This window comes from Rousettus aegyptiacus, unplaced genomic scaffold (genome assembly GCF_014176215.1).
Source record: "Rousettus aegyptiacus isolate mRouAeg1 unplaced genomic scaffold, mRouAeg1.p scaffold_m13_p_5, whole genome shotgun sequence".
In the NCBI taxonomy this organism is placed as follows: Eukaryota; Metazoa; Chordata; class Mammalia; order Chiroptera; family Pteropodidae; genus Rousettus; species Rousettus aegyptiacus.
In genome coordinates this window covers 5757878-5785698 of record NW_023416308.1, presented here as the reverse complement: position 1 = coordinate 5785698, position 27821 = coordinate 5757878, and the positions used below count along the sequence as shown (strand labels likewise).

At 51.4% G+C, this 27821-nt stretch overlaps 1 protein-coding gene across 2 annotated transcripts; it reads right to left on the bottom strand.

The window, feature by feature from the left end:
- Positions 1-681: 681 nt before the first annotated feature.
- ALDH2 (aldehyde dehydrogenase 2 family member) lies at positions 682-24714 on the bottom strand. Of its 2 annotated transcripts, none has more exons than XM_016149723.2 (13): positions 24548-24714; positions 17727-17831; positions 16516-16656; positions 15332-15411; positions 12762-12873; positions 12149-12277; positions 11595-11708; positions 9837-9939; positions 9040-9224; positions 6526-6690; positions 4753-4910; positions 3171-3285; positions 682-1103 (listed from the first exon to the last, which is right to left on the bottom strand). In XM_016149723.2, exons 1-13 carry the CDS (start codon positions 24671-24673, stop codon positions 1071-1073), a joined length of 1566 nt encoding a protein of 521 aa, XP_016005209.2. In that variant the 5' UTR covers positions 24674-24714; the 3' UTR covers positions 682-1070. The 2 variants fall into 2 exon arrangements, with proteins under 2 accessions (XP_016005209.2, XP_016005210.2); XM_016149724.2 differs by lacking the exon at positions 24548-24714 and adding an exon at positions 20993-21037.
- Positions 24715-27821: the final 3107 nt, after the last annotated feature.

The following is a 27821-nucleotide window of genomic DNA, read 5'->3' as shown; positions in this document are numbered from 1 at the left end:
CCAATGAGCTCCATCACTCCCCTGACACTGTCTGCAAAATTATACACAAAGTGTATTCTTCTTAAGAGAAAATCAGACTTTTCCTCAAATTCTCAAAGGACTCTGGGACCCAGACATGATCACTAACTCCACAAACTTCTACTGTGATTCAGCTCCTTCTGCTCGGATTCCACTGCTCACCAAGGAATCTTCTGATTCCTAATTTACTAATAATACAAATTGATTTGCCAGGTCCCTAAAGGAAGGCAGTGTTCTGGACAGGAGATCTGGTTACTGGAAATACGGACCTCACTTAAAATGAGTAAATTGACATCCGGTTTCCAAATCAATCTCATGAACTTGGTCCAGCATGCATCTAGCTCACTTGTCTGGATCACATTTTGAACTTAAAAAAAAAAAAAAAGACAGCCTTGGATGTCAAGTGTCTCTTTCCTGCTTTCCCTGCCCCTCCGTAAGGGGCTGGGAGTCTCATGTTGTTATCATCCGTAGTGCCTAGCAAAGGCCTGCCACAGGTGGATGAGCCACAGGTATCTGTTAATTAAACTCACAGAACCAAAGCTGTGTGCCCACAGTAGGGGAGGAGCACGGTTAGCATACCAACCCAGGGTACGACGTGCCTATGTGGTGGCATTTCCTCGGGTCATCGGAATGGAGGAAGTTACCCAAAAAGTGAAGAACGGCACGGTTTTCAGTGAGTTTTAATCCAGAATACAAAGCAAGATGCTAGCTATGACCTCGATGTTGGTACAAATGTAAACAGTGGCTTTTTGCTTCCCTCATAAAGGCAAGTTACAAAAGTATATCAAATGGACGGGATGAGACCTTTAAAGCTATTTTGAAAAATCACCTTGAATGCTAGTACTGGTGCAGTTTCGGAGGCTTCCCACACTCTTTTCGCCCCATACCCACCCCATAGGAACTCAAATTCTGGGATTTTCTTGTTCCAAAAGATTTCTGTGAGAGAATTTCTCTTTTGAGACTTTTAGGTTTTGTTGTTGCTCTCGTTGGTTTTGTGGGTCTTGTTGAATTTTCTGTCACTGGATGAGTACGGAAGAAGCCGGTGTGGTCCTTTATGAGTTCTTCTGAGGAATTTTGATCGTGACCTGTAAGAGGGGTGCAGAGAAGCTGTTACGTCTCCGTGCCGCCCTGCGTTCTGTAGGCACCTGCAGGTGGCTGCCACCTCACTCCGAGCAGAGGGCTTTCCTTACCTCCAGCTGGCCAGGCCCAGCAACTGCTAGGGCCGTGTTCTGCATGAGCTCACTCTCTGCCTCCCGTTAACCCAGTCATTTTGATTGTCAAGGGATGGAGGGATGAGATTCCTACTGGCATCGTTGGGGAGGTCAGGGATGATGCTCAACCATCCCGTACTGCACACGACAGCCCCCCACAGCAAAGAGTTCTCCAACCCCAAATGTCAAGAGTGCCAAGGCTGAGAGACCCTGACCGAGATCCATATCTTCCTCCAAAAGAATCAAAGCAAAGAAAAAAATAATGTGTTGAAGCTGACAGGTGTCTCCTTGGGTTAAGTGGGAAGATTCCAGATTCAGATGGATTTGAGGTTGAATTCCAGCTTTACCCTCTACTGGGCAAGTACTTCACCTCTATATGCCTTGTTTCCTAATTTGTAAAATGGGATAGCATCTCCTTCATGGGGTTGTCGTAAGCACTAAATGAGGTCGTATATTCAAAAAAATTTAGCACAGATTCTGACACAAAGTAAGACTCAGTAAAAACGAGTTTAAAAAAGGAAATTTTCTCATCAGTCCAAACTTGACTTCTGAAAAATCCCTATTTTTTGTTATTATCATCACTTGAGTTCCAAAGCTCAAAATACAAGAATCTTTATCACGAGCACTAAGCACAGTGCTTGGCACAGTGTGGGTGCCGGACTGCTGCATCGGGTCCTGCCACTTTTTTCATCCAAAGCTTTCTGTTTTCTCCAGCCTCTCAGTTCCGGAGGCCTCCCGTGTCGACAGCCTGTTACACTTACTTGCACTCCTCCACGAGTCACCGCGACTCAAGCGTCCTCTCTCTCTCCAGCCTCTCCCACTGCCCCTCCAGGCCATCCTTAGATGCTGCAGTTCCTTGGGCTCGATCCTAGCCATCCCTGCTCCCTCCCTCCACACCTCAATAACCTCATCCTTAACTACCACTTTGACGAACAGTTACAGGCCAGGGACATCCCGGTGTCAGTTTCAAACCCGGGTCTCGCCTCTTGTACACGTGGGGAAATTGTCCATAAACGAGCAAATGTGTTTCACTCTAGTGAGTCTCCTAAGGATGGAGGTGTGTCTCACAAATCATTTACGCTCAGGCTCACCGCCGTGGTACCGAGTGAAGACCAGGCGCCTCCTCTCACCCTGCGCACCCTGCTGGTCTGCGTGCCCCGCGCTTTTCCGTGCCCGGTCCTGGGAACGCCCAGCTCGGCCCTCTCTCTTTTCTTTAAAAACCTCTTATGATTACGTCTCCTGGCTAAACCGTAGTGTTCGCTGTAGGGAAAGGTCATTTTCACTTTAGTGTCTGTATTTTCTATCTTTTTTATGTTTATAAAGATATCTCAGTATCTATATATGTGCACATGCAGTTTTTAAATGGGTAACATATCGCATGTTACTTTGAATTCTGCTTTTTTACTTTAAAGGATAAGCACTTTTTATATCAAATATTCTACAGAAATATTACAGTAGCTATTAGAACTCCATGATTTAGGTGTTCCACAATTTACTGAACATGTAAGTTACATCTGATTTTTTTTCCCCTCTTTAAGAGATAGTGCTGTTATGGAAATAAGGCTTTCTTTGTATTTCTGATTAGTTCCTTGGGTTATATCCTTATCACTGAAATTACAAAATCAATATGAGTATGGATATGGGTATATTTATGGCCCTTGAGAATCTACTCACATCACTTGATTTTATTAGAAGCTTTTCCTCACTGCTCCAACCTACTGGGATCTTTCCTTCCTCTCATGTTTTACAGAACTTGGCTTATCATGAAGCCCAGCAAAAGACTGTGTAGGCAGAGGCATGGCCAAGTCTAGTTATTTTTCCTGGGGCAGAGCACAGACTGGTCTTTAACCCTTATAGCTTCTCTGGCTTAAAATGAAAAACCAGTAACGAGTACTGATGGACTATCACGATGGAGACAGGCGGGAAGGGGCCCGTACTTACCGTCTTCACCTCAGTATAGGCCTTCAGACCTTCCTCTCCCAGCTCCCGGCCGTGCCCAGAGGCCTTGTAGCCACCGAACGGCGACTGGGCCCCAAACACGTCATAGCAGTTAATCCTACAATTTGAAACAAGATTTCAGAAGTAACTCTTGGGGGATATGTGTCCTATACCCCCTCGAACCTCCTCTATTGTTTTAAAATTTTATCGAGAAAGAATAGTTGGGAAGAACCGTATGAAACCAGCTGAGGAGCTGAAAGCAAGCCACGTGAAACCAATCTGTCGGTCATCCTTGTCCTTCCTCACGTGGTCACAGATGGACGTCAATAACAGGGTACATCCCATTTTAATGACTCGCTTTTGCTAATTAGGTGCTAAGCTTTTTTCTTGCAATTTTTTTAAAAATTGTATTTTCGATTAGAGTTGACATTCCGTATTATTTTATATTAGTTTCAGGTGTACAGCACAGTGGTTAGTTGTTTATACAATTTACAAAGTGATCCCCCTGATGACTCTAGTACCCACTTGGCACTAAACATAGTTATTACAATATTATTGACTATATTCCCTATGCTGTGCTTCGTGTCTTTTTTGCAATTTTTAAAAATTCTTAAATTTTAATTAAATTTAAAACTCACCATTTTAAAGTGTACAATTCAGTGTTTTATAGCATATTTATAATGTTGTCCAAACCATCACCACTAGTTAATTCCAGAATATCTTTGTCATCCCCAAAAGAAACCCTGTCCCCATTAAGCAGTCACTCCCCACTCCCCACCCTGGTAGCCACTGATCGATCTACTTTCTGACTCTAAGGATTTGCCTGTCCTGGACATTTCCCACAAGTGGAGTCATACAGCATGTGTGGCCTCCTGTGTCTGGCTTCTTTCACTTAGTATCAGGTTGGCAAGATTCCGCTATGACGTAGCGTGTGCCAGCACCTTGTTCCGGCTTATGGCCAAACAGTACTTAACCACGCGGACGGACCGCATATGTTTATCTGGCCATCAGCTGGTAGACGTTTGGGTTGTTTCCACCTTCTGGCTATTGTGATTAATTTGCTGTGAACATTCAGGCACACTTTTTTGTGTGTGGACGTACGTTTCTGCTTCGCGTGGTGGATGCCTAGGAGTGGAATTACCAGGGCCTGTGCGAGGTCTATGATTAGCTCACTGAGGACCTGCCAGACTGTTTCCCAGCGGCTGCACCACCTTCCACCCCCCCAGCAACGTGTGAGGGTTCCAGTTTCTCGACATCTCACCAACACGATATTTCCTGTGTTTTAAAATTACAGCCATCCTAATGGGTGTGAAGTAAGTGCTAAGCTTTTAACACCAGGTACAGGCCCTTAGCCCTGGTCTCCTACCCTTGTCACAGCTTGGCCAGAAGTCCCTGGTCATCCATCTGTTTGCCCGAGAACAGCTCCACGGGCATATGCACTGTTCTCGGAGCAGAGGGGGCAGGAAAAGCTCTCATCTATCTGCTGTCGCATGCCCTGAATTCTGGCGTGTGAGCACCGGATTCCAGAAGGCCCTGGCTTTGGGGGTCCCTGCCTCGCTGTGAGGGGGTGCTGAGAGGCTCTTACCAGACAGTACCAGCCTGGAGTGCCTGGGACAGGTAATTGGCTTTGTCCAAGTCCTTGGTGAAGACAGCTGCGGCCAGCCCGTACTTGGAATTGTTGGCTCTCTCGATGACTTCCTCGATGGTCTTGAACTTTAGGATCTGCATGACTGGCCCAAAGATCTGGGGTGAGAGAGCACAGTGGGAGGGTGTGGCAGACACAGAACCGCTTTCCCAGAGCAGAGCAGATGTTTCCAGATGTAGGAACAAGACCCTGGATGTGCCCTAACAGTTCCAGAGGAAGACGACAGCTCCCAAGCTCACTGAAACACAAAGGGAAGGAAGCTGACAGGGAGCAGCTACCTTCTGTGCGCCCATGCTTTACAGACCATATCTTATTTCTAAATAATCCTGCGACATATGCATTACTGGCACGTTACACATGGATTTAGTGTCAAAAAATAGGTCAGTCAGTCATTCGACAAGGCACACACTAGATGCTGAAGAAACAACTATCAACAAAATACAGTGTCTGCTCCCAAGACATGCAGGGTTCTCCTTCACTTTCCCTGCCCTATTCTTGGAATGAGCCATTTTTTCAAGGAATCCTGGTTCATTTTAGTGAAGAACGGGATTTAGAAACCAAGACGTAGGAGCTCAGTGTGCTGGTTACTGTTGGGGTATGGCTGGCTGCTCTCAGGGGGACAGACTGGCAGTGATCATGTCATCATGTGACTAGAATGCAACCATCAGAAGCAGGGCACTGAGCAGTCCCCGGGCCTGAGCGCCGGCGGGGAGGGGTGTCTGAGAGGGACTCCACAGAAGTGACAGTCGAGCTGTTTGTTACATGGGAACAGAATCTGGCCAGACCCGAGGGGGTGGAGGGCGGGGAGAGAAACAGTTCGAGGCCCAGCCAGCGCCCACTCTCGTGAAATCCCCAGAGGAAACTAGGACTTCTTACAGAAGTGGCTGATTCCAGGACTGGAAAGTGTCAAGACAGAGGGAGAAGCCTGCCCGGAGCTCACGTGGTGGCAGCAAGGACGTGGGGCGGCATCGTGCGCTTCGGGCACCAGCCACGCAGAGGCGCCCCCGCCCAACCCTTCCGGAACATCGATATTTGAGATTAAAAAAAAAAAAAAAACAATCGAAGTATGCATGATGGGAAAAGAAGCACAAGTGTGTTGGACTTTATCACCTTGACTTTGCATTTTAGTATTATTTCACTTTGAACTATACATGGAAGAGAGCGGCGTTACAGTATTTCCTCCAGCAAAGAAATGCAGCCAGGGGGAGTGGAGGGAGGGCGGAGAACGCGGCATGGGTGCCGCTGGCTCTCCAGGGTCCGCAGAGGGCCTGGCACCTACTTGGCGCTGAGTACTTATAAAATAAACAAATGAGACGGAACTGCGGCCCTGCCGTCACGATGAGCGCCGAGGGGTGCACACCAAGGAACTCTCGCCACTGGGGAAGTCGGCCCTGTGGTCTAGCACAATGTCCTGCTTATACGAAGACCCCAGAAAGGCTGGGCAGCATCCTTCCGGGATTCGTGGCTCTCAGGGACCAGAACACAATGGACCTGGAGGCCATGCCTGTGAATGTAGACGTTCTCCTGGACAGTGGGTAGCCACAGGAGGCTGAAGAGGAGTGACAAGATCACGTGTGATTTATAAACTATCTATCTGTCCTAGGCATAGAGCCAAGATTTAGCCCCAAGACAGATGCTGGGTCAGGGTCAAAATGTTGAGCTGAACTGTCCACGTGCAAGAACATTCCCCAGAGTTGCCAGCCCCGTGCTAACCTCCTCCTTTGCGATGGTCATGTTGTCTTGCACATCCCTGAACACAGTGGGCTGGATGAAGTAGCCACGGTCAGCAGCCGCCCCTCCACCACACAGCAGCTTCGCCCCCTCCTCTTTCCCAGATTTGATATAGCCAAGGATCTTCTTAAACTGAGTTTCATCTACCTGTGGGAGAAAGAGCCCAGAGTTACAGAGATGTTAAGGCCAGGCCTCTCCTGGCTTCAGGCTTAGAACCACACTGGCAAGGAGGTACCTGGAAAGTGAGCCAAGATCATGACTAAGCAAAGCTCAGAAGGGGAAATACAGAGGGCTAAGAAACATAAGAAAAAAGGTTCAGCCAACCTCGTTAGCCCTCAAAGACATGCAGAGCAAACCCAGTTTTTATTTTTCAACTATGAGATTACTAAACATTAAAAATAGTAAGAAAATACAATGATGGCAAGGGTATCTTAAATACACTACAATATTCACACACTGTTAGAAGGCCTGATAAATACACTGTACGCCAGTTGTAGCTCAACTTAAAAAAAAGGAGGATTGTAAGCAGGTACAGCTCTTTCGGCAAGTAGTTTATGAACACCGGTCAAAAATTAAATGTTCATTCCCTTTGACCCAGCTATTTAACTTCTAGGAATTTATTCTACGTGTGACAAAGGGACCTGAACAAGGATAGGATATTCACTGGGGAGCACTCTGTAAAAGCAAAAAACAGACCTAATTCTGAGACACATTAGTAGAGAGACAGATTAATTATGGTCCATCCACATATTGTCTCGTCATTAATAGAACTGACATAGAAAGATAGCCTGACATTCTGTAAACCGGGGGGAAAGACCGTAGAATAAATACACATTATATAATCCTATTGTTGTTAAAACAGACCTAAAAACCTAACTGTGTGCGTATGCGGGGGGTTTACCTACGGGGTATGGACACGAGGGAAGCAAGGGGGAGGTCTTACGTTTTACTTTAAACACTTTCTAATTAAATTTTTATAGAAATTTGTATCACCTTAATAATTAGCCGCAAACCACAAAGTAAGAATAAGAGAGAAAAAGAGATGCTGGGATTCGTAGGAGCGCTGTCTACGCCGGCCAAAAAGCGGACCCCTCCTGAGGGCCCATCAGCAGAGGGGCCCATGGAGACCAGGGGGCACATCCATTCAGGCCTGAAAAGGAGTGAGCTGCCAGGTCACGAAAATTCACGGAGGGACCTTAAGTGCATGTTGCTAAGTTACGGGAGCCTCTTTGGGGGCCGGGAAACCAACCCGACAAGGCTACAGACTGTATGGTTCCAACTACGTGACGTTCCGGAAAAGATAAAACTGTAGAGATGGTGAAATGATCAGTGGTTGCCAGGGGTTTGGGGCGGGGGGGGCGGCGTGGAGAAGTTGGGCACAGGGCAATTTTAGGGGAGTAAATGCGATGATGGACCCGTCTTTACAGGTTTACATTTGTTGCAACCCACAGGAGTTGCAACATCACCACCAGTGAACCCTAAGGTAAACTGGACTTTAGTTGATAATATCAATATCGGTTCGTCAGTTATCACAAACGTACCGCACTAATCCAAGATGTTAATAATAAGGGAACGAGGGGGGGCGGAGGGGCTGGTGGTCTATGGGAACTCTACAGTTTCTGCTCATTTTCCTGTAAACTAAACTGCTCTAAAAAATAAGGTCTATTGATTAAAAAAAATACAAAAAAAGGTGTCTTGGCCAGCCCTGGAGCCTGCGGGTTGGTCACTGCAGTTCAGACACCCTCAGAAGGATGGAACCTGCAGAGGCACCCGTGGCCACATGGGCAGGGACGTGGGAGCTGGGAGCGCCCCTGGCCCTGTGGACTCCTGGTCCCTGGGAGGGCGTGGCTGGAAGCGGCCAGCACAGAGCCCCGCGGAGTTAGCCCAGGACAGGTTGGGTCCAAGGACAATGCTGGAAAAAGGACCAAGACGTGAGAGAAGGGGCAGGGAGAGGCACTGTAATTCTTATAATTAAATATCATCGGCTACGGTTTTATTGATTAAAATGAACACACACGGTCATGGTAAAAAAAAAAAAAGAAAAAAAATTTTCTTTAAATCAAACAACTCAGAAGAGCACAAAGTGAAATAAAGTCACCCTGCTCTTCCTGCCATGGCCCTCCACCCTACTCCCCAGGTAACCAGGCGACAGGCCCGCGTGTGTCCTGCGGGGTGCGTCCCTGCGGTGGCCAAGGTCCCAGAAGCACGCATTCCCCTTTGCGCAGATGCTCCGAGTAGTCGCGCTGTGTGTGTCATTCGCAAAGTGCTTTCCACCATGAATTTCCACTTCATAGCCACCCCATGAGTTAGGAAGTGTGGGTGTCAAGATGGGAGAATGGCAGCTCAGAGAGAGCATGTGGCATCCCAGGGACACACAGCCGGTAAACGGCAGAGCTAAGACCTGAAGCCAGAGCCGCCCGACTCCACGTCCGAGGCCCCTCCTGCTTCTCCATGCTGGTTCCGGACACCCAGACCCACCCCCAGCGGCCAGCGTACCTGTGGCCCCTGCTCGGTCTGGCCGTCAAAGGGGTTCCCGACCACCCGAGACTTGGCCCGGGCGACGCTCCGCTCCACAAACTCATCATGGACATCCTCCTGAACGAAGATCCTGGAACCCGCAGTGCAGCACTGGCCCTGGTTGAAGAACAGGGCGAAGTGGGCCTGCTCCACGGCCCAGTCCACTGCGGAGGCAGAAGCAGCCATTAGGGGAGAAGGACGACCTGGCTGCCCGCCGCCCCCCTGACGCGGTCACGCCGCCAACGGCGTGCAGCCTGCCGGGCGCCAGACCCCTGTGGGTTGTGACCTCTACACATGGTGTCTGTCTGCCACTCTGTCCCCTTCTGTGCGTGTGGGGACCGAGCGGCAGACAGACATGACGCGTAGCAGCCAAAAGCCACAGTGGCGATGGAGCCGAGGGCAGCTGGAGGACCCCCCCGGCTGGCCTGTGGTGGCCAGGGAAGGCTCCCACAGGGAAGGCAGATCTGGGAGCTCAGCAGGACAGGGAACAGGCTGTGACAGGGGAAGGGTGGGCTGAGCGCACGTGGTGTGGCTGGGCAGCCAAGGGCCTCAGCCTGGCTGGAGGACGAGGAGCGACGGGAGCGCATCGTGGCGAGGCGGCGAGGCGGCTCGTGCTGGCCGCAGGGCCGTGCTGAGGCGCCTGGCCTTCCTCCCGAAGCCCTGGGCAAGAGACCGCCCCAGTGGGTGGCGAGGGCCCAGGAGGGGGGGGCCGCAGCATGGACGGCTCGTGGCTGCCTTCAAATTCAAAGCCAGGCCTCCTCTCCCCGGAAACTCACTGTCAGCATCTGACATGATGATGTTGGGGCTCTTTCCCCCAAGCTCCAGGGTCACTCTCTTGAGGTTACTGCTCCCTGCAGCAACCTGGATTTGCTGGCCAACCTGTAAGGAAGGAGGAAAAGATGAGCTCTCAGGGGAGGAGAAAGGACCAAACGCTCCCAGACACAGAGCAGAGGACCCCGCAACTGGAGGACTCAAGTAGCCGGACTACAAGGGACCTGGAAAATGTCACCAAATCTGGCCATTCCTCACTCCGCTGCCCCACCGCTCCGAGTTCCTAGGATGACAATGACAATGACTGCACAAGCAGAGTCATTGCTGTGTGGCTCCGCACTAGGCACGGTGCGAAGTGCTTTGTGCACGTTAAGGTCAGTCCTCACGACGACCTCAGAAGTAGGGGCGGCTCTTTGCCTGGACACAGAAGGGTGGGAGCTACGGCTCAGAGTGGTCAGGCCACACGCTGAAGTCACACAGCCTGTCCACACGGAGTCGGAATTCACACTTGGGCAGCCCGAGCCCAGCACCGGGTCAGACCCGCTGCCCTGCCTCCTTTCCGCGATGTTTCGAATGTGGCCCTCGCTCCGCGAGGACAAAGGCGGGGCGCTTTCACCTCCACCTCCTCAGAGCCTGGCACGAGCCTGGCACAAAGCCGCCCACGTACTTATTTGTGAATGAACACATGTGTCTCGGTCAGGACACCATCTCCTCTGTGATTCTCCGCGACCCCATTAGGCATTGACTTGGGTGGTGACTAAGCAAAGAAAGAACCGGAACCTGACAGCGTCACCTTAGTCACTGTCCTGCCCTCCCAGACGGGTCCCTGCGGACAGACTGAATGTCTGAAGATGCCTTTACCTCGAGGAGGGCGGGCAGAGGGAGCTGTTCAAAGATGACATTCGTTACACTCTTCAGCCACCTTCCCTGATGTCATACAGTGAAACCTTCCAAGAATTCAGGGGTAGGAAAAAGCTACCTCTTTAGGAGGAATTGTGTCCCAGCTTTCAAGGACATTATGTTTAAGGAACCTTACTGGCACCTTATCGGTCTTTTGTCTCTCCAGGACCCGGCACTTGGAGCAGCGATAACAACAGCCCCCACTCACTCAGCCATTCACTTCCCCCAGGGCTAGACTTGTGCAGACCCTGCCCACTTTGGGAGTTGTATCTCACTCCTCCAACCCTGTGAGGTGGGTGCGGTTATCATCCGCATTTACTAGGTGGGGAAACAGAGGCTGCAGGAGGCCAAGGTCGCACAGCTGGTAAGTGCTGTCGAAACCATCGATTCCAAAGGCCACTGCCTCCCCCACCGCACTCCACAGACCGTCTCTGCTGCACGGACGCTGCCATCCTCGGAACAGAACCTCCACGACATTCAGCGACTCACCCCATGTCACAATGGCAAGGCCGGAATATGAACTCGAATCTTTCCGAAGCCCATCCCGCTCCTTAACTGCCAGCGCGGTGCTGGTCAAGGGGCCTGACGCGGCCCAGGTGCTGTGACCTTGGGCCCGTGGTCAGCTCTGGGCTGTATGAAGTCTCAACAGTCTGGCTTCTTTGTTCCGCGCCCCCACCCCCACCCCCCAACCCCCCACCCCCACCCCCGACAGCAGCTGGGGGGTCAGACATCCTACAAAGGGCTCAACCCTGCATATTCTTGGCACGCTCACCCAGACGCTAATCTCAGATTCCTCGTCCTTTTAGGACGGTGGGACCCTGGGCCAAACACGCCACCAGCTTGAGGTCCTGGGGTCACCTTACCTCAGTGGAGCCTGTGAAGGCCACTTTGTCCACGTTCTTGTGGGAGGCAATGGCAGCACCAGCTGTGGGACCAAATCCAGGAATGATGTTGACCACGCCAGGGGGAAAGCCGGCCTGTGTGCAAACAGCCCGGGGACACTGGGCATCACTCTCCTGTTCTGGAGAGCCTAGAAGAAGGGGCACGCACCCTACCCAGAGAGGCCAAGGCCGTCGGCCCAGGACGCGGGCGAGCAGAGCAGTCTTCCGGGGTGCCTACGCTCAGGAATCCAAGGGTACAGCTAGGAACCTGCCTCACAGAGTTCCCTGGGGCTGAGGCCCTTCCCCTCAGGGAATTCACTCAGGACAACTTCCATTCTTCAAAGAGGTCTCTGAAGCACACGGTATAAAACAGGTAAGATCGGGCCTCTTTGGCTGAAGTGTGCCGGTAGCGGGGGCACTTAGCCCCGCTCTGCAGAGACTGCCCCCCTCGCTCTGGGGCCCTGCGGCCCCGCCCCAGAACCCCTTTAGAGCCGGCTACACAGGGCATTTAGAGGTCAGAATGAACATCCACGTACCTCCTTAATCAGGTTGGCCACATAGAGACCAGTGAGTGGGGTCTGCTCAGCCACCTTCATCACGATCACGTTTCCAGTCGCCAAGGCTGGGCCCAGTTTCCACGCTTGCATCAACAACGGGAAATTCCACTGTAACAAAAACACACTCCCGAAATCCAAGCCACGGAAAGTAGCTCCCCAGAGAATGGATGCAGCAGCAACTTCTCGGGACCCCTTGTGTGCCCCTCCCCCCCCACGACTCAATCGTAGGTTTAAGACAGATGGTGAAGCGGGCGATGGCGGGAACAACAGCGACTCACACGAGCACTTTTCCTGTGCTAAGCTTCCCTTCCATCCTCCCTTCCTCCCAAAGACAGATTGCGTTCACGTCTGCTTTTCAGGGAAGGACACCCAGGCTTAGGGGAAGAGTGACTTGCCCAAGGTCACGGACTTCATGAGGGGCAGGGCTGCGACCTGAACCCGGGTTGGCTTTGTCAAAGCCCATTGTGCCCAGGCCACCCTCCAGTGTCACCCCACAGAGCCTCCCACTTGTGCGATGAGCCTCTCGGAGGTCGTTGCCTCTCAGGGTTCTCCTGAAAAACCTTCATGCATTCATTAGGAGGCTCCCACTCACCGGGATGATCTGCCCGCACACGCCCACTGGTTCGTGGCGGGTGTAACTGAAGAAGTCTCCATCGATGGGAATGGTTTTCCCATGGTGCTTATCAGCCCAGCCAGCATAATAGCTAAAAAAGAAAGTCCAAACTTCATCAATGGCTGTCAGGGACCCCTATAAACCCTGACAGCAGAAAGAGGACACCCGAACTGTCCAACTGGGGGTTTCTGATAATTGCCCATGCTCTTGGCTTATTCCCAGAAAGACTGTTAACTGCTAAGGTCACAATAATTCACTCTAGGAAACTAACTTCTAAGTCTCAGAATCACCTGGGATGCTCGTAAAAAAAAAAAGAAAGAAAAAAACACCAAATCCCAAGTGCTTACTTCTGACCTACAGTCTGGCTCTTGGGGGTGCTGCCCAGGAGTCAGTACTTGTGATAAGCATTCAGATTTGCCTATGACTTGCAGCAGCTCAGCACCATAGGTTAGCGTTTGAGAACCACGGATCGGATCTGATGGAAAAATGCAACAACCTCAAACAGCTGGCCCTTCCTCTGTTCAGAGTGCGGTACTGAGATTGAGTGAACAGACACCAGAAAGACACATCGACTGGCCTCCAACCCTTAGAAAACCTTTTACCTAGACACACGGGGGCACAAATGACAGAAAAGTATGGTGAATTAGAGCTGGGAAGACAAGAACAGATGTTTATAGTGTGTGTGATGGTTAAGTCTTCTGAGAAGTAGGAAAAATGAAGGCTAAGGGAAAGATGAAATATCTAGGGTAAAAGGAAAATCTTTGAAATGAGTATGTGTGGCAAGGTTAGCCTGGGACCAAAGTTTACCAGGGTTTGAACAGGGGTTTGTGACCCTGGGGGAGAAAAAACAGCCAGGGAGTTGCCAGTCTCCTCGAGGCACTGCAGCCTACTCCACCCAGGTCTGCATTACATAAGTTTTGCAGGCCTCAGAATAGTTATCTAATCGGCACAAAGGCACACTGCCAACACCCAGCAAGGCGTGGGGCTCTGCCGTGATCCACCAGGCTGCTCTCCCTGGGGGGTGGGGGGGGTCCTTGCAGAGTGAGGGTCTCGATTTGGGCACTGTTAATATTTAGGGCTGTACGATTCTTTACAGTGGGTAGCTTTCTGGTGCATTATAAGATGTAAATTTTAGCAGCATCCCTGGCCTCTAAGCTCTAGATGCCCGTAGCACCCCTTCTCACCTAGTAGTGACAACCAAAAATGTCTCCAGACATTGCCCACTGTTCCCCGGGTGACCTAACGGCCCTGGTTGAAAACTGTCATGTCGTCCAACCCCTACTTCTCTGGTACTACTGCTGCTTCTCCACCTTTACCCACATGGTCACAGGGAAACAGCCATTATTTTGCACAGGGATCACCCGGCCCACAGGGGATCAGACTCAAGGCCAGCCATTCGGGTCCCGTCTCCAGAAATTTGGCATCAGGACTAAGGGGTTGCAGCTTAGTCTGGCTGCAGTCATGCAAACGGAAGCAAGCCCAGCTGTGTGCAACCAGGTTCAAAAGTGCAAACTGGCCCTGAAGGAGGGGGAGAGAGGAATTTTTTTATGACCTGTTGCCTTTTATTTAAAAAGTGTTGCTAGTCCTTCCTGGGGCTCCTGTAACAAAAACGAACACAACCCAAAACAAAGCCTCTTTCTGGCCAGAGAAAAGTGGTGGGGGCTGGGGCTGGGGGTGGGCAGAGACTCAGTGGCCTTCTGGATTTAAGCACCCCGGCTGTGTCGCCCAAGTCAAACTGAGTCTCTTCCTGGCAACCAAAGAGCCCTCATTGCTCACCTTGTTTTTCCTGGTCACTAACATGTTTCTGCTCAAACTAACACAAAGCTAGGCGAGACGAAAGAAAGATAAGAACAGAGAGAGAAAATGGAGAACAGAAAAACAACAGAGGATCAACGAAACCAAAAGTCGTTCTTTGAAAACGTTCACAAAACTGACAAATCTTCAGCTAGAAAGAAAAAAAGAGAGAAGACACAAATAACTAAAATCAGAAATGAGGACGTGGTTCCATAGCATAGCAGAGAGCACGTCTGCTTTACACGAGAAGGTCCTGGGTTCGCACCCCAGCGGAGCCTCGGTCCATGGTCTACGGCCACGCCACCCTGAACAAGCCCCATGTCTGATCTCGGAAACTAAGCAGGGTGGGGCCTGGTTAGTACTTGGATGGGAGACCACCAAGGGAGACCAGCTGCTGTAAGCATAAATAATAATTACAATAAATAATATAAATACATAAATAATAAAATCAGAAGTGAAAGTGGGGACATTATGATCGACCTCACAGAGACAAAAAGGATTACAAGAATATACTATGAACTGAAGCCAACAAATTAGATAACCTAGATGATACAGACAAATCCAACTAACACTTATATTACCAAGACGCAAGAGAAAACATTTATGACTAAATCGCATTTTCAGTATTGAGGGATTTTCCCATGAGATAGAGTCTAATATTTTTATCCTTTACATTATTCTGTTTCCGCCTCCCCAGCAATACGCCCCCCTCCTCTGGCACAGCCAAAACAACGAACAGGAAGCCTGAGCCCCACCGTAAACATTTGATGACCAGGTTCAGATCTATCAGGTAGGAGATGATGTAGGGCTTGCCATTGTCCAGGGTCTCCAAGGCCTGAAAACAGAGAATGGGATCAGCACAGACACGCCGGCGCGGGCACGCGTCCAGCAGACGGCTGGCGAGCAGCGGAGGGGCTCCGCGTGCAATGAGAGGGCCGGGGGCCACTTCGTGCCACTGAAGGTCACGGCACTTCTGGCCCACTGTCCCTCCCTCTCCAAAGGGGGGGAGAGAATGGGGAGGGGAATGAGAGGACTGAGGAACCAACTTCTCACCAGTCATTTCACAATCACATGTTTGAGTTTCTGTTCTATGCCAGACCCAGAAGCTGGGAACACAGAGACAAACAAGGAGTTTTCAGAGCAAAGAGCCAGTGAGGAAAGACACGAATCATCATCAGTCACAAGCGTTAAGAGTGCTACAAAGAAGGCCAGGCTGCCCAACCCAGTCTGAGAAACTCCAGCATGAGAAACACTCTTTAGGCTAGAACCTAGAGCATATGTAGGAGGTGACCAGGCAAAGTACAAATGACAAAGATCGGCAGAGCAGCCCAGGCAGAGGGAACAACACGTGTAAAGGCCCTGCCAAAGAAACTTGGCAGTCAAGAAGTCGAGGGAAGGCAAGTGAGCTGTGCCGTGTGCCAGGGCCATGGTCCAGCACGAGCTGGGAGATGGAGCCAAACCGGGCAGGGCCTTGAAGACCCTGCTCAGCGAACAGGACTTCATCTTAAGGACACAGGACACCATGGAAGGCTTAGGAGTGGAACACCATGGTATAATTTGCTTTCTAGAAGATTCTCTCTGGCTGGTATGTGCAAAACAGATGGGGGAGAGGTGAGGGTATTACCTTCTGGTTTCTTCCACCTCTGGCAGCCAAGGGGAAGGCTCACTACACAGAGGGGCTCCAAGAGAGGTTTCCACTGCTGAGGATCCCTCTCCTGGGAAGTCTCCCCATCATGGCTCCCCTGCCTCCCCCCGTCTCCTCCTCTCTTAGCCAAACCCACTATATCAAAGGAGATGCTGAGAGGCTCCTCTGGTTGGTTTAGGGGCACACCCAAAGGTGTCCAGCCTATGCCATTTAGTTACTTATCAGCCACGTGGCCTGTTTCTGGCTGTCCACGGGATACCCTGCACCCATTCACCATGCGGGATGAGAACTCACTGCCAGGTAGGCCCGGTCCCTCTCGATCAGGTCAGCCAGGCGGTTCAGCAGCTGGCCCCTCTCCGATGCATCCATGCGGCGCCAGGGCGAGCCCAGCCGGAAGGCAGCCTGGGCAGCCTTTACTGCCCTGTCCACGTCTTCCTGGAAGACACCCACCGAGGCAGCTCAGGCCTTCTTAACAGTAACCTCCTCCAAATACCCCCCGCCTCACTACCACAGGCACCCACCCACGGGGGCTTCGGCCGGCGCCTATGCAGAAACCCGGCCTTCACAGTCCTTCCTGGCCTCAAAGGACTCCACCTGGCGAGCCTGACCCTCCGGAGTCACAGAGGGAATGTACCCGACAGTTTCCATTTCAGCATTTTTATTTCAAAACCCCCCAGTTTTGGAGAGAGAGGCACTCTGGAGTCAGAGCTTAGAATCTGACCATTTTTCCCTTCCTAAGAAAGCAAGCCCCACGAATGTAACCAGTCCTTCTGAGACGACTGCAGTCCCCAGCAAACGCAGGCGTACCCAGCTTCCCTCTCCTCGCGGAAGCAGTGACATCAGCCCAGCAACCTTTTTCATGTAGGGAGATGTGTATCGGGGTGGAGAGCCCGGGTTTCATTAATAGTAAACACATGTACCATCAGACCACCCTAGAAGCCAGAAAGTACTCGCACTGGCTTTTAGCAAAGGGAACAATGCCTTACATGTGAATGTAGAAGACTTTTGTAAAGCAGAGGGCAGGAGGCATTCTTGAATTATTTTCAATGCTTTTTCTATTGTAAAAAATGGAATTCGTACTAAAAGTCCAATTTTTAAATTTTAAAATTACTATTTAATTACTACGAGCATATATAACTCGAACACAATCTGCTACCAGAGTTGGGTCTCAGGAGACCCGAATTCTACGGAACAAGGCTTGCATCCAGCTGTGCACCTCCGTCCAGGTCTAGTGAGATTAGATTTTCTCAAATTCAATTCCAAGCCTACGACCCACGACTGCGCGAATTCGTGAATATGGGTACCGTCTAGCACCTTTGCCTGCAAAGAAGAGTTTCTGTTGCTTCATTTACTCAGCATTTTTAATTGGCATTTTTTAGTCATAAAAGTAATACGCACACTGTCAAGTTTCAACCATATGAAAACATATAAAGTAAAAAATGAAATCGTCCTTACCCGCCCCTTCCCTGCTCGGCCCTGCCCCAGAGTTAGTCACCAGTTCTCACCTTGTCCCCTTCGGCTACCTGACAGATGACCTCCCCAGTGGATGGATTGACAGTGGGGAATGTCTTCTTGCTGATGGCGTCATGCCACTCGTTGTTTATGAAGATCTGTAACGAGAAGGCAGAAAGTTCTCAGGACCAGCTCAAAACCCAAAACTGACCACCGGCTATGCGAAAAAAAAAAAAAAAAAATCAGAAGTATGAATGAGCTCCGGAGATATGCGGCCCTCAGGTTGAAAGCACAGGCCTTGGAGACAATCGGAGCTCGAGCGCCCGCTCTGCTAACTGACCGTGGGTAAGTCACGTGACCTTTTAGTGCCTTGGTTTCCTGGATCTGAAAAATGAAGAGTACCTTCCTACCTTATCAATCATCTGTATGTACTGCCGTGTAACATCATTTCGAAACTTGGTGGCTCCAAACGACTTACCGTTACCTCTTACAGCTGTGTCCATTGATTGGCCTCAGCCAGGAATGGCTCTCCTGAGCTCTCTAGGGCTTATACACATGGCCGCAAAGTGAGGGTACCGGGGACTGGGGGTGCACGATGGCTTCTTCTCTCGCGTCTGCTTCCCATGGCTGCTTGGGCTTCCAGAGCATATGGCAGATTCGGGCTAGTCAGACTTCCCATACGACAGCTGGCTTCCCCAGAAAGAGCGTACCAGGAGATCCAAGCAGAAGCCGAAAAGGTTCTTAAGACCTAGCTTTAGAAGTCACAGGGCCTCATTTCTGACACCAAGTGCCATGGGTTAAAGTGTGTCACAGGCCACGTCCAGAATCCTTGGGAGGAGCAGCAAGGAATTTGCAGCATCTTTTCTCTGTCACACCAGTGCACAGGGTCATTGTGAGAACCGAGTTGGATTATTCTTTTGTCCATTCAACAGATATTTAGTGAACACCTGTGATGGGCCAGGCAGTTTTAGGCCTGAGGACACGGTGCACACCAAACCCAATAAGGACCTTTCTCTCATGGGGCTGGCACTCTGGCAGGCACAGAAAATTGAGAAACAAATAAATACACAAAGTAACCCCAGACTACCTTGCTGAGTACAAAGGAGAAAAATCGGATCCAGAGAGGGTATGAAAGCCGGGAAGGCAGAGAACTTTAGCCGAGATGAGCGGCGAGTGCCGCTGAGGAGCAGGCATTTGACTGGAGCCCTAAGTGACGAAGGGAGCCGTGGAGCAAAGGCCGGAGCTCAGCTCATGCTGGAGCCTGAGAGCTCAGAGCCGGCAGGACCCTCAGCGGGCCGGCCCAGCTCAGTGGTCAGGAGCAGGGGTCGAGGCGAGAATCTGGACGAGTCCTGGCACTTCGGCTCCTAGTCGTGTCCTGTGTCGCGTGGGGCGAGGCCCGTCGCCTCCCTGCACCTTCGTTTCCTCATCTGTACAGTGGGAATCGCCACGGGGCCCCTCCTGAAGGGACAAGTGTTGGCCCCGGGGACTTGCACCAAGCCTCGCGCCGAGTGAGTGTGCAGTGCAGTGAGGACGGCCGTGGTGAGCGAGCGACACGGGCAGGAGCCGGTCAGGAAAGGGCCCCCGGGTGACATGTGGCTTGCAGCCAGTCCCTCACGGTGGAATCCACGGTTGTGTGGCTCTTGGCATTGGCCCGAGAACATAGGTGAACAACGGTCAGGTTCTTTGGAAATATGTGCTTGACATTAACCTTGAGGGAGACGCGCCTTTGTTTTTCACCCCCGCAGGAGCGGCAGGAGGGCTCCAGTCAGGAGGGAGGAGTGGGTGTGACAGATGAGTTTGGGCCCAAAGCTAGGTGGACCTGAGTTCAAGGTGGACTTGGCCGTGCGGGGACCAAGCCTCGCACACTGGCTCCCCTCTCTGAGAATCAGCGTCTGAGGAGAGGCAGTGGGCGGGGTGAGTCTGGCTGGCCGGGCACTGTTCCATCTCTGTGGTTTGCTCACTGCTCTATTGCAGATTTGAGTTTGAGTTTTTATCCCGGATGCCGTAAAAAGCATTGATCTCTAAGCCAGACAGACCTGTGTTCAATCTCAACTCTACCCCTCCCAGGCTGTGCCCTTGGGCCATCCCTTCACTTGTAGATGCTTCATCAGTCTCTAGGGATAATGCACCTTGGAGCTAATGTGAGGATTAAATGCAACAACGGATATAAAGTTCCTAAACCAGGACCCTCCCCCCCCCAACACAGTGGGTCTCCCCACTGCAGTATTCTAGATCTGTGGCTCTGTCAGGTTAAATATTTCTAAGGGCCAGGTAGGTCTGCATATCAACATGCTAAATTAGTTTGTCCTGAAAAAGTTTTCATTGTTATTTTGCAAATATCAGGAAGGGTGAAGCGCAGAGGTGGGCCAGTCTGGTAAATTCCTACTGTCCTCATCCCTTCCTCCCCGGGCAGGGCCTCACTTTCCCCAGGATCTTAGACTCGAACCCTAGAAAGGGTTTGCTAGCATCCACCTGCCTTTCGAAGCCCTGCATTTGCTGGGTCCATCTCCATAGCTGGATTTTCAACAGTCCATCCTCACGTCTAACCGATAAGATTAATCCTGGGTTTGCAGGAACCTAGAATCGTCCTTCTACTTAGAGTCCCCATTTCCCTTCTCCTAGAGCCGGACTTCAGTGGTCTCCCCACCCCTCCCTCGGCGAGGCGGAGTGGAGGCTACAACTGTCCTCAGACTGAGCCTCTGCAGAAAGTTCTGCTTCAAGTGAGGAGAGTTTCCAGCAACTTCTCTTGAATAATCACCATGGTGGGCTCCGGGCCAAATGCTGCAGAATTTCCTGTCCAAAACTCAAAGCTGACTTACATAACATGCTTAATTAACCCGGCCACCCTGGGCGGGATGGGCGTCCTCCCAGCTCGCATTTCCTCATAGTTTCTAGAAGCAGAAACCTGAGGAATTGAGGCTTTGAATATGGACTATTGCCAAAACTCATAGAGCTTTTCCATCAAAATATTCTCTTTTATATATTTTTTAACAAATACATCTCACTTCATTTTGGAAGTTGGATTCACTCATCCACACAGGAAGTTTTAACTGAGTGCCATTCCTGGCCCCTGAGCACAGGTCCTGGGGAGGAGAAACCCAGTCAGCCGGCAAACCCACAAAGTGAGAAGTGGAAACAAACGGGCCTTGGGGCCAGACAGTGCCAGAGGGGGCCCTGAGGGAGAGCCTGGTGACAGGAGGAACCACAAGGGCCCCGTGGCTACAGGGTGAGGGCAAGGGTTGACCAGAGGGGACGGGCAGGCAGGGGGCACGGCCATTCTAACTAACTGGGGATCACGGACTTCGACTTCATAACTCACTTTTCTCAGCAAGTTTCTCTGAGACGACATTCCACAGGCAGAGCCGCCGCATCATTGTAAGCGACTTAGCAGTCCTCAATACGAACCCAACTGCCGCCGATTTAACCGTTACCTAGAAATACGCTTTAAGGACACACTTGCACTGTGCCCGACAGTGCTGCCGCACCGGGCACCCTTCAGCGTCTATCTCTGGGAACGAGGGGTGGACTAGAGTATAAAAGTTCGACTTGCTGAGTCAGAGAATGACAGGTCCTTGGCTGCCTCCAGCAACTTGTTTTCCAGGCCTCGGTGGATTGGGAGGTGCGAACAGAAACGCAGGACCCTGACAGGGCGCTATTCCAATGCCACCTCCGCCCCACGGCCCACGGTCCCCAATGAAAGGTAAGTGACTTTCGGCAGCTCCAATTTAAGGAGGCAGGGCACATTCTAGAGAGATTTTTGTTCAAGCTTTGATGCATGAAAGAATCGGGGATCCGTGCCTGGACTGTGTTAATTTCCCCCAAAGCGAGTGAGCAAATGCTGTGATTTTGTATCCTGCGCTCCTCCTGCTGGCATGTCCTTCTTTGGTGGCAGCTAATGCAGCTCATGTCCTTTGCTACCTTTAGTACCACAAGATCCGAAGGAGAAAAATTCCCGAATGTGTGTAGAATACCACACACATTCACACTTTCCAACACAATCATCTAGAAACCTCTGGGTTAGTTTGGGATCGCAGCCAAGGACAGCCACCTCCCCCAGACTTGCCAGGTACATGCTGGTACCTGAACCCCCGGCTCTTCCCTCTTCTCCCTGTTTCCCAGGGTTTTTTGTTCTGTGTTCCCGGATTGTCAACACCTCCAAGGCGGGAGAGGGCAGGTTCTGCTGTGGACTGTTTGCCAGCATACTTGGCAACCTCGGTCATGCTGCAATCTCTTCCCTTGGCCGACTTCAGCGCTCCCTGCGTGTACCCACATTTCTGGGCACGTTAACACCCTAAAAAAGGCCCTTTTGAGTATAAAGGGTGGGACCTATTCCTTACTACTGGAGCACAAATTATAAGCACAGTTTCATAAATGGCAACCGTTCACGCCTTCGCTAAATATTGACTAAGCAATATTCATAGTCAGATCTCGGTGCTATGTACTAGGCATACAAATGTGAACACAAACATGGCTCCTCCCTTCTGATTCCAAATATTTGGTTCAATTGTCCCTGTCTGATCAAATGGTCTGGGCGTGAGGCAACCTGTGCATAAGACCTACTGCCTGTGCATACCCGCCCCCATCCAGGTGAGATGCAAGAAGCTTGAAATGCAACATTCCCCCAAAGCCCAAACCCCCACAGGGGCCCTCAGCAGGAAAACCCAGCCGACAGCCTGCAGAAGCAACTTCAAAGCCTATCTGAATAGCTCTTTACAGGAAGCTACTGGAAGCTCCAGACTTCACGCTCCTCATCAGTTCACTGAACTTCAAGGAATCAATAAACCCCAGGGAAATGTCCAGGTATCCAGAGCCCCTGATAAGTGACTTAGCAGTTTAGGATTAGGCCTTGGCATTCTTGCCAGAAGGACGAGCAACAAACAGACACTGGAAACAGTCAAAGGAGCTTGAAGAGGAGGTGGTCCCAGCATGGTGGAAGGCTCTGCCATCCTTGGGAAGAATAAATAAGATGGGAAAGTAGCAGCTGAGAAAGATAATGCAGATAACTTTGTTCATTGAGACAAAGCTTCAGAACAGTTAAGTGCTAGGATCTCACTCACTCTCACACACCCAATCACAGAAGATGTCTGCAAGATCACACACCTACCTGCTAACAGTGCTCTTGAAGAGAATGCAGCAGGTATGTGGGAGAGTTTACAGTACTCTCTGCATTTTTATACCCTGAGTACTTGTTACTTGTATGATCTCCAAAAATCTGCTTAAGAAAAACAGCTGCAGAGAGAATTCACTCTGCTCCCCCAACTTAACACTGCAACCTGTATTCCAGGACTCAATTCGGAGAACAGGCCGGTGTGCACATTCAGACCACCATGTGAGCACAAAAGAGAAAGTTCTTAATTAGATCCCGTGGCCACAAAGGCTGGTGATGTCAGCCCTTTTCCCTGGAGGATATTTCTGCTTGATCTTTCTGATGTTCCAATCTGCGAAGCATGAACTCCTCCTCAAGCAGCCTACAGAGGGAGCAGCAGTTACTGCACTTTTGGCTTGTGTTATACAAAGCAAGTTTGACTTTGTATCTTTTGTTGTTCTCTTGAAAATGACCTTTGGAACATCTTTAAAATCACAGTGATCTGCCTTTACCCATTACCTATGCGCAGATTTGCAGCCAAACTCTGGGCCAGACAAGCAGGTGCGCTGGTGAAAGTAGCCCCCTGGGGGCTGCTTCTCCAGTACCCTAAGTCGGCAGTGACCCCTTCATTCCCACCCAGAGTTGCATCAATAGCACCACGGAATGGTCTGCTTAGGGGCTTCCTTCTGGGACTCTAGATATGATCCCCAACTTGGTTACTGACTTCAGTCTTGAGGTAGGTCACTCAACCTCTGTAACTCGGTCTCTTCATCTGTAAAATGGACATAGATAATCACAGTACCCACGAGGCTACTGTAAAGGATTCAACAGCAAAACAAGTAAATGCTTTGAATGGTTCAAAGTTCATGCACAGAACTAGGAGCTGTCATTTCAGTGCCTATAGGAATGCATAAGACCCTGTGTGACAAAAGGCATAGCGGCACCCGCCCCCCACCTCCCACTTCACAGAAGAATGTGAAGCTCAGAGAAAGGCAGCAAACACACTTGTTGCACAAACGGAACACTTTCATAACCACTTCCGTCTCCGAATTTACAGTACTTTACCCAAACCCAAAGATGGAAAAAGAAGACATTGCAAAGTCTCCACTGAACAAGAAATCGGCCGCTGGGAATCAGGGTTATCCTGGAAAGACTTAGACCCTCCTCGGTTTGGTCAGAGAGACCCAGCTCCCGGGAAGGCGGACGCGAGGGTCCCCCGTCCTTTCCCAGTTCCCAGCAGAGGAAGCGGAGTGGCCTCGGCCTCTCCCTAAGCGAACTGTTGGATCTTTAACTGAGAACCTCTTTCATTTTGTTTGTTCTTCCTTTTGGAATGCCTTGGACAAGGGCAAGAGTCGAGGGGTGAGAGAGAGCACCAAAGAGAAGACTGCAACTCCTGCAAAGAGGGGCTTGCAAAGACGCCCTTTGGGTGGGTGATGGTGCAGGCGCTGCGCTGCTGACACAGGGGCCTGAAAGCCAAGGACGATGCGGGCGGGGCGGGGAGAATGGAACCCCTGAGAGTCGGTGCTGCGGCGGCGCGGACGGACGAAAACCAATAAACGACCAAAGTGACAGCTGGATGATGGAATAGGGTTTGTCAAAGGCGGCGAAGGGGCCAAAATGCTCTCAGGGGAGGAAGAGACGGTGTGTGCAAATAAACGGCGGCGAACCCCTCAAGCCCCGACTGGGTAAATTGAGGCACAAAGAGGCGCAGGGCCTTCGCACCCAGCGGGCTCCGTCCCCTGGAAAGAACAAAGCGCCGGCGGAACCGGGCCAGGCCGGCGGCCTCACCTGATTGTAGATGACCTGGGGCTGCTGGTTGGGGGCCGGCACCCCCTGGATGGCGGCAGCCGACAGGAGGCGGCGGCCCAGGCGGGGCCCGAGGCCGGCGGCAGCGAGCGCAGCGGCGCGCAACATGCTGCGGCGGGAGCTGGCGAGCGACGTGCGCGGCGGGCGGCGCGTTCTGAGCGGCGGGCGGGCGAGGGTCGGGGGGTCCGTGACGTCTCCCCGCCCTTGGCGCGGCCACCAATGGGCATGCGCGGGGCGGGCCGCCGCCTTCTCCACGCCCCCGGCGGCGCCGCGCGAGGATCCCCGCGGGCGGAGGGGGGGCGGGCAGGGCAAGAGGCCGACCACCACCACCCGAGCACACGGTCTCAGGCCGTGACAAAGGCTGTGAATGAAACGAAGCGGAAGAAGACATGGTTGGGGCAGAGGGCACTGGTCTTAGATCCCATGGTTAGAAAGTGACACGTGGCATTTGAACTGTAAAGGTCTTAAAAAGAACTAAGGGAGGACATTCCAGGGGGACGAGACAGCAGGTGCAAGGGCCTTCAGGTGGGACCACCCTGGCGTGTGTTAGACGAGTGGGAAGAATAGAGACCGCTCACCGTGCGGAGAGAGTGTTGGGAGGTGAGGTGAGAGGCGGGTGGGGCCCTAGGGGCCGTGCGGAGGCGTTTAGAAGAGAAAGTTGACTGGCTTGATTTGCTTCTTAAACTTGTTGGCTTCTTATTCTGTTGGGGAATGGACTGCAGGAGGGCAGGAAATAAGGATCTTGCAAACTGTTTTATTCCACGGACGTCCCAGGGCGGGGCACTGAGGATGCAGGGAGGAATGAGAAGACGTTGGATAGGAAGGGAGCCTGGTCCCAGGTCAAATGTGTGCATTGCAGCTGAGATAGCTATCAGCAACAGCCCAGGAGGAGGTGCAGAAGCCTGGCAGGATGAGTCCCGCCGTGCAAAGATGCCCGGTTTGACAGCAGAGGCGCAGAGGAAAGGGGGCACATGTAGGCGGCAAGTGTCTGAGTTTCTGTGCGAGACTCAGCTTCTGGAGCTGAGGCCCAATAGGTTGACCAATGCCCAACTATGGAGTACCAGGCAAAGGTGTCGATCTGCAGTGTGAAACCAATGGCCACTCCAGACCACTGCTTTTTTCACTTAGTATGTGGAGGAGATGGTTCTGTAACAGCACACAGGGAAAATGTCCCCATTCTCTTCATCGACTCTGTAGAAGTCCATTGGATGCCTATACCAGTTTTATTTAATGAATTTCCTATGGATGGACAATTAGGTTTCCAGCCTTTTGCCATTACAAACAACGCTGAAATGTATATCCTTGACTCACCTGAGAAAGTCATAGAAATGGAACTGCTAAGTCAAAGGATATTTACAATTTAAGTATAGATGTTGCTATATCACCCTTCATAGAGGTTCGATTGATTTACACGCCAGCCCCTGTCATGTGGTGAAGGCATGTTTCCTCATACCTTCACCAAAACAATTCATCAGATCCTTTTTAGCTTTGCTAATCAAATAGATAAAAAATGGCATTTCACTGTCACATTAATTTGCTCTTCTCAGGAGTGAGCTTGAGCACCTTTGCCTGTATGAAGCGAGTATTCTTCCTCCGATGTGAGCCAACTGTTTATGTACCTTTCTTGTTTTTCTATTACACTGGTCGTTAGAGTGTTATGTTCCCTTGGGCGATAGCCAAGCGGTAACTTTTCAGCCTGCACAACTGGCGAAAGGCAAGCTGCGACAGGACCCTGGCATTCAGCATTCGCAAAGCCCTCAAGGAACTGACTCTGGGGGGTGACAGACAGGGGCCGTCTCTAGGCAACCACAGGGGACTCTAGGATGGAGATAAGAGACTCAGAACAATGGAGCCGGTTCTTTCCGGTTTGCTCCCAGCAGCCGTTCTTGAAGGGGCCCCACCGAGGGGAGTTGCTTGGAAATCAGTCTGTCTTGTCACTTGTATTGAATTATGCAGATTTATCTGACAGTATCTGAAATAAGGGTTTGGAGCAGCGCCGGCCCGGCTGCTTGTAGATGTCGAGATTGCAGCGCACAGCAGGGGAATGAGGAGGAAGAGCGGGAAGGGGTAAAAGGCCCTGCCGGAGCGGGCCTCCTTGCTGGAACCCTATGGACCTGCAGCTGTCACAGGACTGCTGGGGAGGGCTCCACCCCACACGAATCTAAGCCCCCGACGCTTGCCGAGAGAACGGCAGAGGAACGCGTGTTCAGTCGCTTTGGGATGAACTATTGCGGTGAGAAAAAAAAGAAAAAAAAAAATCGTGAGGATGTCATGACCACGTTTTGTTTCGTTTCTCCAAGATAGCTCATAAGAAGGCAGGCGGGATGGTGGCGAGATGTTAAGTGTTCCGGAGATAAAACTAGTCAGGCAAGGTCTTTATCATACCGCGCTCTACCCACAGCGACACGCTGACCTCCGTTCCACAGAGGCACGAAGCCGAGGGCACCAGCGCATTACTTACTGCCCTGGGCCGCCAGAAATGCCAGCTATAGGCACTAAAGAATCAGATCGGGACCGGTAAGAGTGCCTTTATTCTCTGGATCTTTCGCTCATTATCTCCTTAAGGCCCTGCCCCTTTTTCTTCCCTGCCCTGCCCTGCCCTGCCCTGCCCTTCCTTTCTTTCTTTGCCATTTGGCAGGTGGTTCTTTTGGAGCTCCTTGCAAAGTTGTGGGAACTTTGAACGGGCTCTAATCCTCCTTTGTCTCTAATCCTCCTTTGTCTCGGTGAAATTGGAAGAGTGGGGGATTTTTTTAAAAACTCAAATCAAGTCCTGTCACTCTGCTACCTGTTTTGTCACATTTCGAATGGACACCACCCTCCTGACCGAGCCCCCTGAGGCCCCCCGCAGGGTCTGACACTTCCTCCTCCCTCTGCGCCTCACACCAGCCACACTGGGCTGCTCCCCCGGCCTCCGCATGCTCTGCTCCTTCGTCTGGAGCACGCCTGCCTGTTCTTGTCACGCAGGTCTGCTTCACATCCCTCCTCTGGACCCCCTCACGAGCCCCCACCCCCAGCCCCCCAGCCGCGCCTACCACACTGGGCTTGGGGCACGCACCGCCCCCCCACACTTGGGACGCGAGTCCCCTGAGAATGGCCGCTTCACCTCTTTTGTGTCCCTGCTCATTTCTCCAGGCCGGGAACAGTGCCAGGCCCAGAACTGGGGTGAAGTTCTTGGTGACAGGTGGAATGATTCAGCAGAACTAGAGATTATGGGTGAGCGGCTGCCCTAGGCCACATCCCTGTGACTTGGCGTCCT